Raw genomic sequence first — 18,685 nt, forward strand, 5'->3', positions numbered from 1 at the left:
TTGCGGCTGAGGATATGTATGTGAAGAGACCACTGTGCCACTGTACGGCACCAAAGTGCCCGGGAGACGTACCGGATTATGAACTGGAAAGAGAAGATTCCTGTAACATTTATCGCCGAAAACGTGCTGGAAGGATCACAAGCAATAATATTTATAGAAAGCAGGTCTGTCTCATCGTTTCACTTACGCGTGATGGTTATGATGGGCCTCCATTTAAAACTTAATTTCATTTTTGTCTTTACTTTTTATTTTAGTTTTTTGCTGTTGCACGTAAATATTTACGGGGCTCAAATATCTAATCATATCTCTCAAGTTATTCAATTGCTTGTGCAACTGATTTAATTAATTATACTTTTTTCACTATGCATCTGACCGCAGATTACTGGTATGCGATTTATGTTGCACTAGACGTTAATTTAACAAGCTGTCAGCGAATCGAGCCTCCGTTAGCTCTCCGTTCTTGATTATTACACAATATTTTCCACGTACGTGTTTCTTTAAACGCTGGGTGAGCTTACAAATTAGCTTATGTACAGGTTACATCAGGTTGAGGGTTAATCATAGTATTCGTGTTATTTATTTATTTATTGGTACCTCGAAGGCCATGGAACAGGGCAGTATACAAGTGATGGGCGGCTCATATTTGTAGGACAATAAAAATGTATTTCTTATGCTCATATTATTTATTAGGGCTCTAAAGAATTAAGCGATTAAAATAAACTAAGGAATTCCTGTATAAAAAAAAAAAAAACGCTTCAAGTATATCGCCGAATTATGGTCGTTCGAAATTTTCTCTGATGACAAATTTATAAAAGAAAAATACTATTGTCCAAAGCGCTTCCTGGAGTAGAATGATTATTCGTGTGCTTCGCTTGAATTTGTAACGTAGGAACTTCACTCACCCAATACACTGCCGAAGTTGTGGATTAAACTTTAAAGAAATATAAAATATCGGCATCTGAATGTATGCCAATTTAATTTTCCGAAGACGGGCGGCTAGTTTTGTGAAAATATCCGATCCAAATCAGACCACGTAAGAGTTACAAAAGAAACATATGAAGGAAGTCGCGTTATTAGGCACTTTATTAACGTGAGGCAACAGAAGAAAAACAAGCATGTTATTTTTTTGCTCATGTTTCTTGTTTATTTTTATAATTAATTAACCAAACGGCCCACGGCAAAAAGAGGGTGTTTTAAGTTTGAGTAAGTATTTTTTGCGAATAACTTTCAATTCAAGAAGAAGCTTTTCTAAGTAATTTTACACTACAAATATTCCGTCATGTCTGAGGCAGGGTGTAAATTACAAGATCGTACCTTAGACGACAACGCTTTGCCCATTATTTAAAATAACCTTTATTCACTTGCTTCTAGCAGCACAATGAAAAAAAATGTAGGTCTTATGAATGCAAACCTACGGGAAAGAACACACATGTATACTTCTACATTGATTTTCCATAAGTTAGTTGATATCTTCACTGAAATTATGCTTGAGAGGATAAGTGAGAAATTTAGACAAACTATAGCTAGGAAACTAAATACGTAATGTGAAGGCAGGTGTTTTAAATAGTTCCCTACCAAATCGATCGACTGCCTTGCAATGCTGCGCTTTCCGGATTACTCGCAAAGTGCAGGGGTCAACTGACGTCATTGGGGTCACGTGACCTCACGGGGGTCACGTGACGTCACCGGGGTCACGTGACGTCACGGGCGTCACGTGATCTCACGATTACGCCGACGCCGACGCCGCTGAAGCCGGAAACGGGCACCTAAGAGCTGGGCTCTAAAACAAAAAGGAGAAGAGCAGAAATTGAGGGTACCGTGGGCTGGTTTCGGGGCGGAGACCAGAAAAGGACTTCGTTTTGAATTAGTCTAATGTATATATAGAGGAAACAAGGTGCGGCCCTGAAAAGGACTTTGTCTTGAGTTACTTAGATGTGTATTGGAGGGAACAGAGGGGAAAGTATACTTCTTGAAACAAAGTGACACTATCACTGAGCGGACCGTAAAACCCTATGGATACAAAATAACGGGTGGAAAATATTCAAATCCATCCTGACGTAAATTTAGCTCTAGAACACGAAAAAAACAACAATTTGGAACAATAATTTAGATTAAACCTAAAGTAATAAAAAAAACATCTATACTTTAATAAACCCAATAATACATATTTGTCTTCATTTATATTTCCAGATTGTAAAATAAAATTAAAACCCCAGCAAAAGGAACCAATGAAGAAACCTTGTCGTCGTCTCAACCAAAACACAAGACCAAGAGGCACGGAACTGAATGGACAATGTTTTGAAATACGCCTTCATTACCTTGATTTTACACTCGAAAAGAAGCCCGCTGATAAAATACAAGCCCGTACCCGATCTAGCAGTTTCGCTGCCTCCCTGTTTTTCCTTGTTGATTGGCTTTTAAATCAAAAATTTCTTTTTGGTCATATTAGGTCCTATTTCTTTTTAATTGGTTTAAACCAGTTGCAGGTAGAGAGACATATTTTATTCTGATTAATTTTAGCTCTCGCCTAGAAAATGTAAAATGAAGATCGATTGACCGCTACCACAAACGACAGTTCCGAAGTGGTTGTCTCACTTCCATTGCAACGTCGGTAGGTCGTGCGCCGCCATCGCATCGTCCAGCCCCCTGTACGTCGCCATATTGAGAATGACGTGTACTTGTACAGTACTTCCATAATCTGTGCAACACTGTTCTTTTTTTTTTTTATCAACGTATGTACAGCTTCCTGGAGGCAACAAAAATGGGGTTCATATTTTTTTCTACTTTTAATATTGAATGTGTGCTTTAGATGACCCTCGACTATGAATATATTTGGCGCACACAGTTTGAACGCCATGCGACCATGAAAAGGAGAGTGAGCACGTCTGAAACCGGCCAATTCTCGACCGGCTGTATTCGGGCGAAAAGAAAAGGAATTTCGAGTCGTAAGTTGTCTTCTGGGTAGTTGGGCTCTTATAGGTCAAGTTCAAATAAATACCTCAGCGAGCATAAATACCTTGTCAGCGTCCAATCAAGTGATTTGAACGCAAGTGCTTTCAGCGAAGTGAAGCACTTATATGTGGAACATGAGCCTTCCTTTACTTCCTTGGCGGTGCCTCGTAGATCGTTAGATATATGACAATGCATACCTTAGTTCAATGTTAATTCCAACTACATAGGAAGAACCGACAAGAGGTTAACATTAAGATATATATACCTATAAACGCTGAACAGGCAATGGGATATTCAAAGCCAGGGATGGGCAAAATACATGCAAATATGTATCGAAATACAAATAGAAAGTACTTCTTCAAAAATGTATTTAATTACAAATCTAATTATATTTCCAAAAAAGCGTCTAAGTACAAGATACAAATACAACCAAATGTATTTGGCCTCCTCCAAATACTTTTCCAAATACATTCCTCAAAATTTGCGTCAGTGACAGGGCACCTGCAACGGGTTTCTGGGTATCTTGTTTTAATTTTGCATCGCACACTCGGGAGCTAGTGTGCGGGGCCCTAGTAACGTAATAGAAATATAATCACAAAAAAACAGTAATCAGCTTGGACGTAACCGGTGAAAAAAGTACAGAGCTTCAAGCAGCTTTTTTTGTCGATTACATTTTGGTATAGACCAGCAAAGAACCGAGACGAACAAGACGTGCAGCACTAGCTAGGCAATTTTTTATTGTTGCAACTCGCACCAGTTACGAGAATCTGGACGACTCGCGCATTTAGAATGTTCCAGGCAAAAATATGGATGGAAATCAGGCTGGAAAGCATCACAAGTTGTCACAGGCACTTATTTAGCCAGTCTGCCTGTGAGCGTCGATTTCGTCACAATTCTTGCCCTGGACTAGCACCGTAATCAAAGTCACTGAACGCTTCTGCTTGATTGAGAGACAGTGCATTCGGTGTAGAACGTAGTTTTCTTCCTGCTCTGGACAGTGACAATACATTTGAGGGATGTATTTTCGCCCACAAAATTGTATTTAATTACAATTGTATTTGAAATACCCACGTCTTAGTATTTAATTACACACGTCAAATACATTACCCAATTTGTAATTAAATACAAATGCAAAATACACGAAGTATTTGAAATACTATTTCAAATACTTGTATTTGAAATACTGCTTATCCCTGTTCAAAGCCTTTGTTTTTCCACCTGTTCATAACAATATTATTCAACATGTTTCTACTTGCGTTTCTTCTAAAATACAAAACGAAAACAAAAAATTCTTCGCACTGATATGATGTGTAGCATGTAAGTAACCCGATAAGTAAATCTATAGGCCTTTCTTGCTTAGCCTCGCTCCTGGTCACGCAGTTCCAAAATCCAGTATGTTGGTAAAATCACTAGGATATTTTCCCGCATACCGAAAGTTCTGGCAGTCAAAATGGAGAAGCCCGCGTAGAAAATGACGAAAGAAGTCTAGAGCCGTCGAAAGTGACTCGCAGAGGTTAGGGAACTTGATATCCACACGGTGAAAAAGAAATGTACGCGCGATTCTGTGGACAGCCTTCGTGCGGTGGACAGCCGTACTCGTACAAGGCCTACTTTGGAGCATGGACCGTTCACCGGATACCAAGGACTGGTCACACGAAAACAGCCAGCCAACCGATAAATGGTCGAAGATTGTTCGTTCACTTGTGTCTCTGACGAGAGCTGAATGGCCTTACCATGGTATAGATTGAGAAACCGATATCCTGGTGCTGCCCCTGTACCTGCTCCCGATGAATCTCGGAATACCGCGACGACAGCTACACTTGCGTTCCTTTTATTCGCCTTCGCTTCCATAACCAACCGCCATGGGCCAAGCCTACACTTCATTTTACCATAACTTGACAAAGGCAGCAGGAAGCGCGTGACAGCTCTTCACATGATGAGTGCATCCCGCCGCTACGGTGGGACGTGCATCATTTGACGCTCTGATTGGCTCGCTGAAGCAGTATACTTTTGAGCGTTTTGCCAGGTTATGCTGACACATAGTATAGGGAGTATTCACTGGCGGCCATATCTGTGTGCGCGACTGCTGAACGCGTGCTGACGGCGAGCTTCCGCAGTTATTTTACAAGGTGCATTCTACATAATCAAAATTTGCCGGTCTTAGCAGGCTATTAATGTGAGCTCGTTTTGAGCATGCGCTGTAACATCGCGCTTAAATATGGTGTCTAGTGAATACCCCCCACCATTGCACTACGGCTGGTGTGAAGTGTTTTGTGTCCACTCTGCTGGCGCTCTCATGTGTGAAAGATATCACACATATGCGGCTGGAATCTGAGGGAGAGGAGGAAACAAGAGCGGGGGGGCGGAGGGCACGTGACAGGCGGTCGGCCGAGAAGACACGAGCTGGCGCGAGACAGTGCGTGCTGCGCGAAGCTGGGGCTACTGTACTGGGGCCGGGAAGGAGCGATGGAGCCGTTTTGGCCGGTCTGGCCTATGGCGATTCCCGGAGCGGTCCACCAACGAGGTTCTGACCAGGACTGGATGGAGGGGTGAGCCCTGGCCATACACATCTGGGCCATGACGATCCCGGAGTGGATCCGCAGCGAGACTCGGGCTATGATAGCCCGGGACAGCTAGCCTACACAGCGCTGGCGCGGGAAGGACGATCCGCAGCCCTGGACACGGACTCCGACTGCGGGCTCTGAACTACGGGCGACAAGCAGGGTCGGCGGGTCCGGACTGCCGACTCTCGAGGACGGGCGACCGGGATGTACCGTAAACCCATTCGCTGTCTTCTCGTTGTGTTGTGCCATTCCCTGGGTGACGAGCAAAGCACAGACCGATCGGGCGCCGATTATTAATAGAGTGATATTACCACAAAAGGGGTACCACAAGGGTAGACGCCGAGCTAGCTTCTATTTTCTCTATTCGCTGCTCGAACGCGATCGCCGAACGCGTGACGCCGGCATTCGGCGATGGAGTTCGAGCGCGTTCGAAGTGTGACTAAAAATAAAGGTAGCTATTTTTTTGCCGACCCACTGATCATTCAAACCTGAGCTTGGCATTCCGACATCAACGCACGCTCTCATTTCTTCCTCTTTCTTGGTGTCTACCCATACAGGATGATAAACACAAAGGAAGCGTGACACAGGCACCATGGTGGAGGCTGAAGCCCAAAATAAAATTTCAGAAATTTCAGAACTTAAAGAAAGGATGAAGCTGGAGCATATATAATATTAACTTTATTGCCATCGATTATGATGAGGGGCTCCAAAAGGAAAACAAAAGCTGCAGTAGACAGCTTGACTGGTTTTCGGGCCCCTTACGCTGGTCAACAGCAAGCATGAGAAAAATATACTAAAAGACATTGAGTAGAAACATTGCACATCTACGGTTTATATGCTTACAAACCAAGGTTCCACCCAAATACAAAACGTATAAAACTAAAATAATAATCACATACAAAATTATAAGCGCATGCCCTGAAAAGATAAATTGTCCTAATCAATATTATCAATACAAGGACTATTTAGCAAATGCGGGAGTGTGAAATTTAACATTTGATAGCCAGAATTTGTTCGCTGCGTGACCATCTTCCCTTTCTTTGCGTTACGGGTAAGGTACGGTGGCGAAAGTTTTTTTCTTTTTTTTAACAACGCAAATCTTTTTAGAAAGCCCGAGCCACTTATTTGTCCTCTATTAAATTAGTACAGAGTCTCTAGTGATATAATTTGTAGATATTATTTATCTTACAGTTCCTACCTTGTCAACAGACGCTTTCCCCATAATGTACTTCTCAAAGACAGTGCATTATGAAGTACAATCCAAGCCTTTCCAAAGCATTGATTCCTAAACGAAGTGACCCTTTGTTCATTAATGTAAGACTGCTCTGTTTCATAAGCAGGCTGACTGTAAAACAAACTAGAAAACTCAACACCTGCAAGAGAGGTTGGAACTGTCGATGGAAGATGGCGCCACAGGCCCGACTTATCCACATTTCCGTAAGAGCGCGGTCTTTAAAATGGTAGATAATATTTCCGTACTTTCACTTGTGCCGAAACTTAAACACGTTAAGCGAGATTAACGCTTGAAGTAACAGAAATAAAAGCAAACAGTTGTTAATACTTTGCAGCCAACGTGCAGGTGCAAAATTTTCCGGCCCGTTTTAGGGTCATCCCCTTCTTACGTGCCGCCTTTTATGTATTAATTGCACGTTCTCGGCTGGAAACTTTAATTCTACCACGCCATGGATGTGCATACAATGCATTAGATAGTTGAAAATCACGCATCGGGATTCGTCTGGTGTAATATTTTCCTATTTATTATGAGTGCGAATTGCTACAGAATATCGGTTGCCAACTAATTACCTTGGTTTCGGCTACGGCTCCCCGAAAGCAAATCGACCTTGAATGTTTTTTTGTGTTGGGTTTCAATTCCGGTCTAAGTTCACAATTAAAAGTATTCCAGCACCCATAGATTTATTTTACCTTTCATACACACGACACAATACTGGGTGGATTTTGGGGTACGTATTTGGTATACAAAGTAAAACGTATGCCGGATTACCGGTCATTTTGTTTAACATTTTTAGCGTTCATTCCAAATAAAACTGCACACAGGGGTGGGGAGTGTTTCTTTCTCCATGGGAAACGAGTCTCTCTTTTTTTTTTTCTCAGGCAAATTGCTGTTTTAAAGGGCAAGACTAATAGAAGTCATTTGGCACGCAGAAGTGGAGGACTGAGTGTTATTTTCCATCATCTGGGGATTTTTTAGACGGGCATTTGAAACCTTAACGACAGGACGCCTTTTCCTTGAAAAAGAAGAAAAGGGTTAACGACCCCACTTAGAGGAGAAACTTAAGACGTAGCTGACGAATGTGTCTACACTTCCCCGTGTGAATACGCAGCAATCTGGATGGGTTGGCGGATATGGCTGAACCGCCTGCATCAGGTGATGTGTAGCATCTCTTAGCACGGACTCCTCGCTCGATGCTGATGGGAGCGACATGTTAGCGGAAGAGGTCGGGTCATTTGGCACTGTTATTTGTACTTTTAATAATATTTTGGCGTATTATGGACGGAACAACCGAGAATAGGTTTATAGTACACAAAGCTGGCTGCACGTAACGGGAGATAGTTGAATTAAAAGTTGCGACATACGGAATTTTCGGGTTTTCGTGAAGCGCATCCAAGAGGCTGGGGGCTCGCGCACTTTGTTCGAGGAAGACGAGAAACAAACTACTCTGTAGAAAAATAATTCCTTGTTCAAGGCTTCTGAATGCGGGCGTATTTTAGACCAAACAGAGACTTGTGAGGACGATTTCACCATATCAACAGCGTTGATGGATAAACCAAATTTTTTGCCAGCAGCATACTGATATTCGATGTATAAAATTATCCAAAAACTCGAATACTATACTTCGTTTCATTTTAAGTCCAGACGCAGCCGACGTTACGATCGGATAGGAAGTGCCAAAAGCGCGACATCATGATGTTCGTCGTGTTTCTGTACATGTTCTATCATCGCTGAACCAATCATAAACCAAGATGGCCCAGTGACCAACACTATTGAGGCTGCTTGATTGGTTCCATTAGCACGTAGCATGCGACTTCAGCTGAAACGAAGCATAATCGAAAAGTTGAATCGAATTATTCAGGCACTCATTATACTCGACTCAAACTCGAAGCTGGAACATTCGTACACTTCTGGGCTCGCTTGCACGAAGCACTAACCGCGGCTAAAGTTAGAAGCAGTACCTAGGAGACGGATTTTGAGATCACGTGACTGGCTCGGTAGGGATGCGGGGAAACATGGCGGTGCCTCGGTGAGTGAGCGCCGCTCGCTTTTGAACTATGTCGTTGTGGTTGCAATATCGGGCGCGTTAGTCAGCAACGAATGGTGCAGGAGGCTTTCGCTTTGCCTTACCTCACTTAAACCGCAAAGCATGGGCAATGACATCGCCGCATTTTTTAGATAGTGTTTCGATTCTGGGCACTCCTAAGCCTAAATGAACGCGATATTGTCGGCATAGCAACGTCTTTGGAAAGGGGATTGTTGATAGCACACAAAAGCAGACGGCGTCCCTACAGACCTTCTTTCTATATTATCCAAGCACCGAGGTGCATGCTACGACTGTAGTTGCACGCGTCGCACGTGCTGGCGTCTGCAGTAGTAACCGTCCTAGAGCAAAAAGTATAATACAAATTTTGTCTTGCACGCGCGTTCGTTAAAGACTTATTATGATTTTTTACTTCAAATCTTTTATAAGAGGAAGGCCAGCGCGCGTGAACAGTAGAATTACACTTCCAGCGTTCTCCTCGCGATGCTTGGATAATTCAGAAAAAAAGCCTGTCAGGACGCTGTCTGCTTTTGTGTGCTATCAACAATCCACTTTCCAAAGGCAAAGCGAAAGCCTCCTGCCTTATTCGTTGCTGACTAACGCGCCCGATATTGCAGCTACAACGACACATTAGTTCCAAAGCGACCGGCGCTCACTCACTGGGGCACCGCCATGTTTCCCCGCATCCCTACCGAGCCAGTCACGTGATCTCAAAATCCCTCTCTTAGGTACTGCGGCAAACTTTAGCCGCGGTTAGCGCTTCGAGCAAACGGGCCCTGGTACCTGAACTTATATGTCTTGTAGAAAATCTTAGCGATGTTTGAAATATTTGGACCTTATGGCTGTGCAATTGATCGATTAACCTTCCGATTAATCGATTAAGGGTTTAATCGCGACCAATTCTTTTAACCGGTTAATCGGTTTTTTAATCGGTGCTCAAACAGAAGTCAACTGGACGTACGGATGGCTCTATCCTGGACGACCTGCCTGAACTAGGGATGGCTCATGCCCCCGCCCCCTCCCCCCGTTAAGGAAAACGCTGCGTGGCGTGTATCCGGTCGTTCTGTCCCGAGCGGTTTTCCGTTCCCAGCCAGGTGCTATGAGCAAGGTTCGATTCTAGCGCTCGCGAAGCGTCACGTGCTCGAGGATTGACATTACAGTTCTGCCGAAGCCCGACGAACAAGCCGGGCCCGGAACTGATTCCCGGGCGACCGCGAAACTTCACGTCTTGAGGATCTATTACACATCCTGCCCAGGCAAGACAAACAGGCAAAAATCAACCTGGGAAGCTAACAACGCCATAGTTACTTGTTCCAGTATTCGGCCCGTAAAAATGAACGAGTACACGAGTATGAAAGGAAATCTCGCTGGAAAGTTTGGGTTTAAAGTAAACTCCAGCGGTGAAGTTTTTAACTCAAAGTAAGTCCACTGCATAATCTGCAAAAAGCCATTTTCGTACAGTGGAAGCGTAAGTTCGCTTCAGTATCGCCTACGAGCGAAGCACCCATGTACGCCGCTGCGGCAAGGACGATCCGCCAAAACGCAGACAACAATCAACGCCTTCTCATCGACGCCCATTTTCTGAAAAAAGAGGAAAGCATCGCCCAAGCCCTGACTTCTTGTCTTCCTGCCGGAGAATGTGGACAAACTTCTTTGTCTTCGGAGCTGGAGCAAAAATATGAGTCTGAATCGTTGAACTATATGTATCCTCAATTCTAAATGTCTTTTGCGCCGTGTAATAGAGAGTAAAATAAGTCTTCAAAGGCAAGACAAGTTGTTGCCCACTCCTTTTAATATAATATTTATAAAAATCAAAGCAACCGATTAATCGATTAATTAATCGATTAAAGGGTGGCGATTAATCGGGTTAAAATTTTTAATCGACGCCCAGCCCTAGACTTATAATGTTTAGCTCATAGAACGGTGCTCACCAAACGTGTACAGAACACGTGAAATGTGTCTTATCTTATGGGGGTGCGATCGTGGCGGCGGCCGAAGAACTGTAAAAGGGTTGATAACTGGGCTAGTTGGTAATTAAACATGTGAACGGTATTAGCGCACACGTATGGAGAAGAGAGAACAGACAGGAAAGAGCGCTACTCACAACTATATTTACAAAAAAGGAAGAACATCGTCAAGATCTCCATAAAGATGACAAAAGAAAGAAAACGAAACAGAAATATAAAACACATAGTAGGGTGTTCCCTCGCGGGCACATGCTTGAGACACTGGTTCTTTGTTTAAACACCAAATCCGTTGTTGGGCGTTACTAGAGTCACTAAATGAGCTGCGCTTAGAGTATCGGCACTCCGTTCCCCGACATTGTCGTGGGCGCCGCCATTTTGGGGCTTGTGCAGAGCAAACGCAACTGCCGATCGTCATGATTCAAAGGTGCGACTTCCTCAGCATTACCTGCGGTGTTAGGAAAATCATGTAATATTGTTTCTCTATGTATCGAACTGTTTAATCATTTGTGGAGGGCGGAGAAGCGTTTCCTGTGATTTCAGATAAAGCTTCAGATAACTGGCAACCATGATTTTAAGACACAATATGGCCAGGTGTCGTTACTCTGAAGCGTAGCTTATTTAGTGACACTAGGCGTTACGTTGTCGTGGTGCAGAGTGTATTTGCATCAGTCTTGGCTCGTGCGGTCTTCGTACGTCACGAAGAACTGCTTCGTTACGTAGAGCTTAATGGAACAGCCAGAACAGGGGATGCCGCTCACTCAAGGCGAAATTTGTGGCTGGAACATGAACAGGTCGACAATACGGCGTGCAAGTTCACCTGCTCCTTTGAGTTAATTGCATTATCGTCATAACCTTAAAAGGCAGGCCGTTCAGCCTTGTTGGTGTTAGACTGGTCGCAGCTGTTAAAACCCGTTTGGTCTACTGATGTCTAGCTCCTGGTTAGCACAGTTGGTAGAACGCTCCACTAGAAATGGAGAAATCCCTGGTTCGATACAAAGACCAGGCGGATTTTTTCAGTCGCGCACCAGTCATCTAGCTGAGTTTGGAGATTTGTGCTTGTCCTTTGTCCCCCTTCTTTCCCTTCTCCAGGGATTATTATCGTTAAGATACTGTTGTTTGTGCTTTTATTTCTTCTTGTCTCAGGGTTTGGATCATAACATTCATCCTACACCCTCATAAAATTTTAACCTTTTTTTATTTTGGAATGCTTGATCATCTCGAGGTAGATGTTGCTAATAAATCGTTTGATTAAATAAAACATTTCTATTCTATACCCCATCCACGAACGGTAAAACCTTCTTCCAAAGGTCACACTCGGACCGGAGAATTCCTTTCTGTGGCTTGTAACCTTCAACACTGAGGTCCATAAACTGTCCTTTGTCCTGGAACTTTGGCCAGGGAAGTTGTTCCAGGGTCTCTGGGATCCTGTAAAAGAAAACAACAACAAGCGCATAAGAACGTTAAGACATAATACTTTGAATAAAACTATTTAAAAGTCTTCTGAAAAAAAGGAGAAGATATTTCATGTTTTTATTTACAGCGTGTTATGCAGAAAGGGTAGAAATACGTTCTTAGACATGTTTGATTAATTACATTTTTAATTGTTAAATTTAAAAATATGTTTCTATACGAAACTTTTGGTGTCATCAGAAACCACTAAATAAGTGCACTTTACAAAAACACAAGGCACGCCAATCTTTTACGGCGTAAAACACACACACACACACGCACGCGCACATGCGCGCACACGCACACACACACACACACACACACACACACACACACACACACACACACACACACGCACGCACGCACACTTTGGGAACGTTGGAGAATATTAAAGAACCGCTTTGCCTCATGCAGCTGAAGAACTTGTCGGAGAATATTAAAGAACCGCTTTGCCTCATGCAGCTGAAGTAATAATTTGTGAATTTGAGTGTCTTTGAACTGATCTCAACTACACATCGAGATTGCTTTACAATCAAAATTCTATATTGCGCCATTTATCACATATCTAGTAAAAGTAGCAATAACAAAAGATGTAATTTATTTTACTTTTTACAATTATTGTGCACGGAAATGAACCAAACATATTGATCGATTTATTAATCGATTAAAGGGCGGCGATTAATTGGGTTAAAAGTTTAATTGACGACCGGTCCTAATATAATATATATACAAATAATCATAGGCTTTTATTTTTGTAAAGCTTTAAAAACAAAAACCGCTGGTCGTGAACATGTGGTGTGCTCTTTGAGTTGCGGTGAAGGTTATTGCGACAACCGGCATTGCAGGAACTGTATACTATCCGAATAAGAGAAAAAGAAACAGAAACCTAGGTTTCAAAGAACTACTAAAGCCGGATGAGGTGACTTTCATAAGCAAACACGCTCAATAATTTCAATGCCTGGTGTTTCGTCATCGGTAAGTTGACAAAATAAATGTTCAAAAAAAAATTTTTTTTTTTTAATTACACGCTATTTGCGTTGCCCAGAGGGCGCTGTGAAAAGGGACCTGCTAGCCCTTGTTTCGGGTACAAACTTGAGCATCTCATATTGTCACATGTAGAAGCATGGAAAGTAAACGCTTGAGAGAAATCTTTCTGGTTGCGAAAACAATAAATAGAAGACGTCACTGAAAGGAGACAAAAAAAAAAAAAATGCTGCTCCTCAAAGGCCATCGCCGTAGTCACCTCTGAAGAAGAGCCGAGTAGGCCTCGATACGTAGGCTTCCTATTTTTAGGGTTGTGGTTAGTTGTCGTCCTTTATTTATGTAGAAGCGTGCTTGTTGAAGTGCGGAACGCGATCACCAAGGAAATTCAAAGAAGCAACCAAAATTCGAACGCCGTCAAAACACCAGGTCAAGGCAACGTTGCTAGAACGACTCAGTTGGGAAACTGCCATAGAGCCTGCTTTGAAAAAGCGGCTCCGATCAGCACTCGAGTACCGAAGTAAAGTAGGGTGCCTGCATGTCTGTCTGTCTCAAGGTAAAGACATCCACTGTTGCACTGAATGTGCCAGCGCGTGACGTTCTCGCGCACTCGGTGCATGGCTTGGGCGGTAAGATGGCGTCTATGCATTAGCCAAAGCTACACGCTCGAGCTGAGTGACACCGGATTGCGCGCACTTCAAAAGGCATGAAAAACAATTCAGCGGAAAAATGGCTGAGACGTGTGTATGAAGGCACTCTAAAGTAAAGGCGTTCGGAACGCCGCCATTTCTCCTGTAGCGGCCGCTCCGGGAACTGTACAGCTGCACGTGTTGGTCCAGGTCGAGTCGCGCAAGGACTGGTGGCGCCATCTCGCAGTGCCAATTCGCAGTAGCTATACAGATCAACTTTCATGTTTCGACTTGTCGCTAAAGGGCTGCGCTGTTATTGTCTTTGGCTTGGCCTCGGTGGACGCGAGCGGTTCGGGTCCCAAAGGTGAATTTCCCAACTGAGTGTTTTAGTAACATTGTATCAAGACTACGCTAAGAGCGTGAGCCAATGAAGTTGAAAGTTGAAAGCTGTCCACTGGAAGCCTTTAAACAGCTATGCCACTGACCTATTTTTTTTTCTTCTGAAGAAGAAGATTATGTGTTTTTGAGCCTTAGCGACTACCCGTCTACGTATACTTTAGCAACGCTAACTTCCCTAACTATATATATAAAAAAAAAAGCCCAGAAAAGTTGCGAAGACTTTATAAAGATATAACTGTCGTTCGGACGATTGAAAACACGCTAATTGTAGCGACTTTCTCATTAAGTTAACAACACTGCTCTCCGCTCCCAGCCATTTGCGTGAATGCTAGAGTCGGGGAGAAAGTCTCGCTGGTTCCGCCGATCACTGACCTCAGGCACATTCGTCCTTGGAAAGCAGCCCTCGTGTGAATACCCCCTTACGAATGTACCGAAACAGAACGTATCTGTGTCGAATAAGGTGTACAGATTGTTATGGAGTCTCCGACGCGCCGACGCTCGCGAGCTGCGAATTCCAGGAACCCACCGTTCGCGCGGAGCCCGAAGGTAAACATCTGTTCCTCACTTTGCGCGTAACCTGAGCCGTCTGAGAGCCCCGTACCCGAGGCGTCTTTCTTTCATTTAGTTTTAGATTTAATAAACGAGAGCTCAGTCTTCAGCCTGACTCCGGCACGAAAGGTTGTCAGTGCGTTCTCTTCGCCAAAGAACATAAAACGAAACACAGGTTAGTTTAATTAAGTAAAGGAACGGTTACATGGTCAGACGTGTAGTCTCTCGAACATCGGGCTGGCGCGTGAATGAGGACGATGATGCATGTCGCGATGCGGATGCTCTCATCACAGTATCGAAGCAGAGGTAATCGAGATAACCTAAAGTCACATGCCACCGCGTGCAACGCGGTACGGCACTTGTTGGCACGAGTGTCGTTTGGAGCAAAACGAGCACGTGCGTGCTCGTTCTGTTCCAAAACTTAGTACCGTTTTTGTCCCGCCATGTGTAGTACGTGTATGCTTCCTTGTTTATGAGCTTTAAAATTACGGCATCATCATCTTCAATATATTCTTCCCAGAAAAAATGCACGAAAAAAAAAAAAGACGAAATAAAAGTTTAAATAAGCTTTCTGACGAAAAACAAATAAATAAGAGGTGCAATTTCTAACTTATACACCCGTGTGATGAACCACATCGTAATTTAGATAACGAATATTAGAGGAAAACAATCAGGAAACAAACCCCTTGACACTATTCGGGGGTAGATCCAGCCGTCGCTACCCTAGCGGCAAAGTTGATAACTAGATACATGGTGACGACGACAATTATGAATCATTTGTTTACGGCGCGGATATGGCAGACGTAGCAGAAGGCTAGTGTCCAATCAACGAAGCACCGCTTGAGCAAGAGCCCGAGCAGAACGCTGAGGCAGCATTTGTGCCCAATCGTGCCGCCCGTGCGATTGACGTTGATGATGTAAAGAATCTAGGCCACAAGCGTGTAAACACAGACCGGTTCTGGAAACAAGCAAGGCAAAGCGAATTCTAAAGTTTGAACTCATTGGCAATATACTCCAGCCATTTGTTTATTAACTTCGTGACATCGAAGCAATTTTAAAGAAAATTAAAGATAAAATACATGAAGTTCTTCATCCGAATTATCAGTTCCTATCTTTTTTTTTTTTTTGCGTGTGCGAAAGGCCATCTCCTTTAAATATTGCTTTACGGGAACTCAACCAGGTACACCATTAAATAATTTACGTTTTAAATCACGGAGCAATGTAATCGCAGAGGACAATACTCACCCTGTTTTGCTGAACGTTGAGATCATGTGTATCATATTGTCCGCAGCTTTGACGTCGTCTGCTGTAAAGTTGTCCGCCACTTTGTACATGGATCCGAGACTGAAGAAGATGTCATCTCCATGTGTGGTGCGAACCCACTTCGGCCAGTCACCAAACGATGGCCTCACCGTGAGTTTATACATATACACAGAGTTGTTCAACCGTTGAAGTCCCTTCGCGAATTCCAACGTAGGGCAGCTTAATTGAAGATGTCCAATTATATCAGAGCCGACTCGAACGGCCTCCGCGCCATCGTTCTCGTCAACGTCGGAAAAATAACGATCTAATATGGGCTCCGTGTCTCCATCGACGGTTCCGGTGAGAAATATTGCAATCAATTGCTTCACGTTTTTTTTTGTAAGTTCTTTAAGGGTGGAAAGATCAACATAAGCCTTGAGAAAATGGTAAACAAAAAAGTCTCCTTCTGCTTCTGTTACTCCGCCAAGGACGTCTACGGCAGGCAAGTGTCCGGCTTCCAGCGCTGCAAGAGGTCCCTCTGGCACAAGTGCCTCACCGAAAAGGGGATAAAAGGCATGGAGGCCACCGGAACTAAAACCTTCAGTCGCGGCAACAATATCCGAAGCGTTCTTTGACCGCAGGCATCGGATAATCTTTTGTGGTGCGGTCTTGAACGTTTGGTTTTCAGTCTCACAACTGAGGGCTTCGGCGAGTTTCCTGGCAGCGCTGCGTGCCTTATCGTAATCATTGATTACTATTCTTGTGAACGGGCTTCCGCTTTGCATGATGGCACGATGAAAGAGTCCTCTGCTCCTGGAAGACATCAGGTGCATTCCGATGGAGATAGATCCAGCACTCTGTCCCATTAATGTGATCTTGTTGGGGTCCCCTCCGAAGGATTCGATGTTGTCCTTCACCCAACGTATGGCCAAGGCTTGGTCGTAGAGCCCCATGTTTCCGGGCACGTCTTCGAGGTCTGTCCTCAAGAAGCCTAAAGCACCGAGTCTGTACGCAATGGCGACGGTGATTAGATCGCCACGTACACTCAGCTCGGTTGTGTCAGTGATGTTCATTGATATTCCCCCAAAGATGAAGCCCCCGCCGTGTATGTATACGAGGACAGGTGCCAGAGGCCTATTTGTGATGGGAACATACACGTTCAAGTACAGGCAGTCCTCGCTCACTGCATTTTTTGTATTAACGTAATAATACTTGTTGAGGTAAACATCGGGTTGGGGGCACATCTTCGGTAGGGACGTTGCGTTATAGACGTAGTTCCAAGGTTGTTTAGGCTCGGGCTTCTTGAATCGGAGATCTCCTACTGGGGGCTCCGCGTAAGGAATGCCTAAAAACGCTCGTAGCTGTCCTGTCGTAGTTCGCAGCGAAATGCCTCGGACGTCTCCAGATTTTGTCGACACGATATCTTGAGCAATGTTTTGGGAACAGGCGAGGAAGATCTGGACGAGGCAGAATGCCACAAGTGTTGTGGCCTCCATGATCTGCAATGAAAGAAACATGCCAAGCGCAATGTATCTGAGGACGTCGGGTAAAGCCAATGTTCACAAATGCTTTGAAACGAGAAAATACCATTGCGGCAAGGTATACGCCCTTCTGGAAAAGGCACACACCTTTATTCGCTTGTAAGATGTCAACATCTGCCTTTTTTATCTTATATTTAAGATTGAGTCAAGTGAAACCAAAAGGATCAGTGTATTTTCAATACTAAGATCATTTGAAATAAAACGATATATTCGTACGCTTTAAAAGGTTATTTTGTGTATTGTTTAGTCCCACGTATGTGTCATAATTGAGAAGTGATAAATACATTCGCTCAATCACTACGGCCTATCTTTAGATTATCCGCCCAAATAAGAAGTTCATTATTTCTACCGTGTTCATTTATTTAACTTGAAATATAATGTTCCTTTTTTAAAAGGTTTTGTGGCCATATAGAAAAAAGTAATTAAACTATATACAAAAAATAGAAAGTTATGCTTTCTTTTCCAAGCTTGATTTTAATCGTCATTGCGCCTTTGAGGCATGGGGTCAATAGAGTACGGTAGTTCCATAAATATCTGCATGCAGATCTTCGATCGTTACTTTCTGTGAATCATCAGTTCATCAGTTTCGATGAACGGGCCGTCGACGAAAAACTTATGTAAAGCGTGAGTCATACAAAAAAGTGATCTCTGTCTCGCATGAGCGTCCTGTAGATGCCCCAAGCGTGCTAAAATTTGTCTTCAAAACATGCTTAGATATCGACGCTTTAGTGCGTCAAATCTGTGCAGCCTTTCTTTGGAGGTGCCTCGTACTCGAGCGCTTTTGGCAGCGTTTCCTGGCACCTCAAGAAGCCATATACGAGCATCTCGACACAGTATGGCTCGAAATGTGTCTCGAGCAGGACCCAACGAGCAGGAGCTAAAACAGAGGCCAATGAACGACGGTACAAAACTCCAGGTTCGAATGTCATGGTCGGCTGCTGAGATTAGTATTGTTTGGTAACAAAAGTATATTACGTGTTTTTAATACCCATAAACAAAACAAGCTATTTTCAAGTGATGGTTAGCTTCCCGCCGATTTGTAAAGCATTTTGACACTGCATAAAATCAAAGTAGGCGCTCGCGTTCATTTTACTCATTCGTCTTGAGGTATTGTGTCTGAATTTACGGTGTAATAGC

At 43.6% G+C, this 18,685-nt stretch overlaps 1 protein-coding gene across 1 annotated transcript; it reads right to left on the bottom strand.

Annotated features, from left to right (window-relative positions):
* Nucleotides 1–12,026: 12,026 nt before the first annotated feature.
* LOC115318905 (acetylcholinesterase-like) lies at nt 12,027–17,662 on the bottom strand. Its single transcript, XM_042291841.1, has 3 exons — nt 17,636–17,662; nt 16,011–17,506; nt 12,027–12,183 (listed from the first exon to the last, which is right to left on the bottom strand). Exons 1-3 carry the CDS (start codon nt 17,660–17,662, stop codon nt 12,027–12,029), a joined length of 1,680 nt encoding a protein of 559 aa, XP_042147775.1.
* Between the last annotated feature and the right edge of the window lie 1,023 nt (nt 17,663–18,685).

Source organism: Ixodes scapularis, unplaced genomic scaffold (genome assembly GCF_016920785.2).
Source record: "Ixodes scapularis isolate PalLabHiFi unplaced genomic scaffold, ASM1692078v2 PGA_scaffold0__279_contigs__length_252992795, whole genome shotgun sequence".
NCBI lineage: Eukaryota > Metazoa > Arthropoda > Arachnida > Ixodida > Ixodidae > Ixodes > Ixodes scapularis.

What these genes read in the sequence shown, in the direction of transcription:
- LOC115318905 (XM_042291841.1), bottom strand. Translation starts at nt 17,662, where the DNA reads ATGTTGACATCTTACAAGCGAATAAAG. An exon ending in CATCTTACAAGCGAATAAAG is followed by an intron (nt 17,507 to 17,635) that starts GTGTGTGCCTTT and finishes CTTTCATTGCAG; the next exon opens with ATCATGGAGGCCACAACACT. An exon ending in TCAACGTTCAGCAAAACAGG is followed by an intron (nt 12,184 to 16,010) that starts GTGAGTATTGTC and finishes TTTCTTTTACAG; the next exon opens with GATCCCAGAGACCCTGGAAC.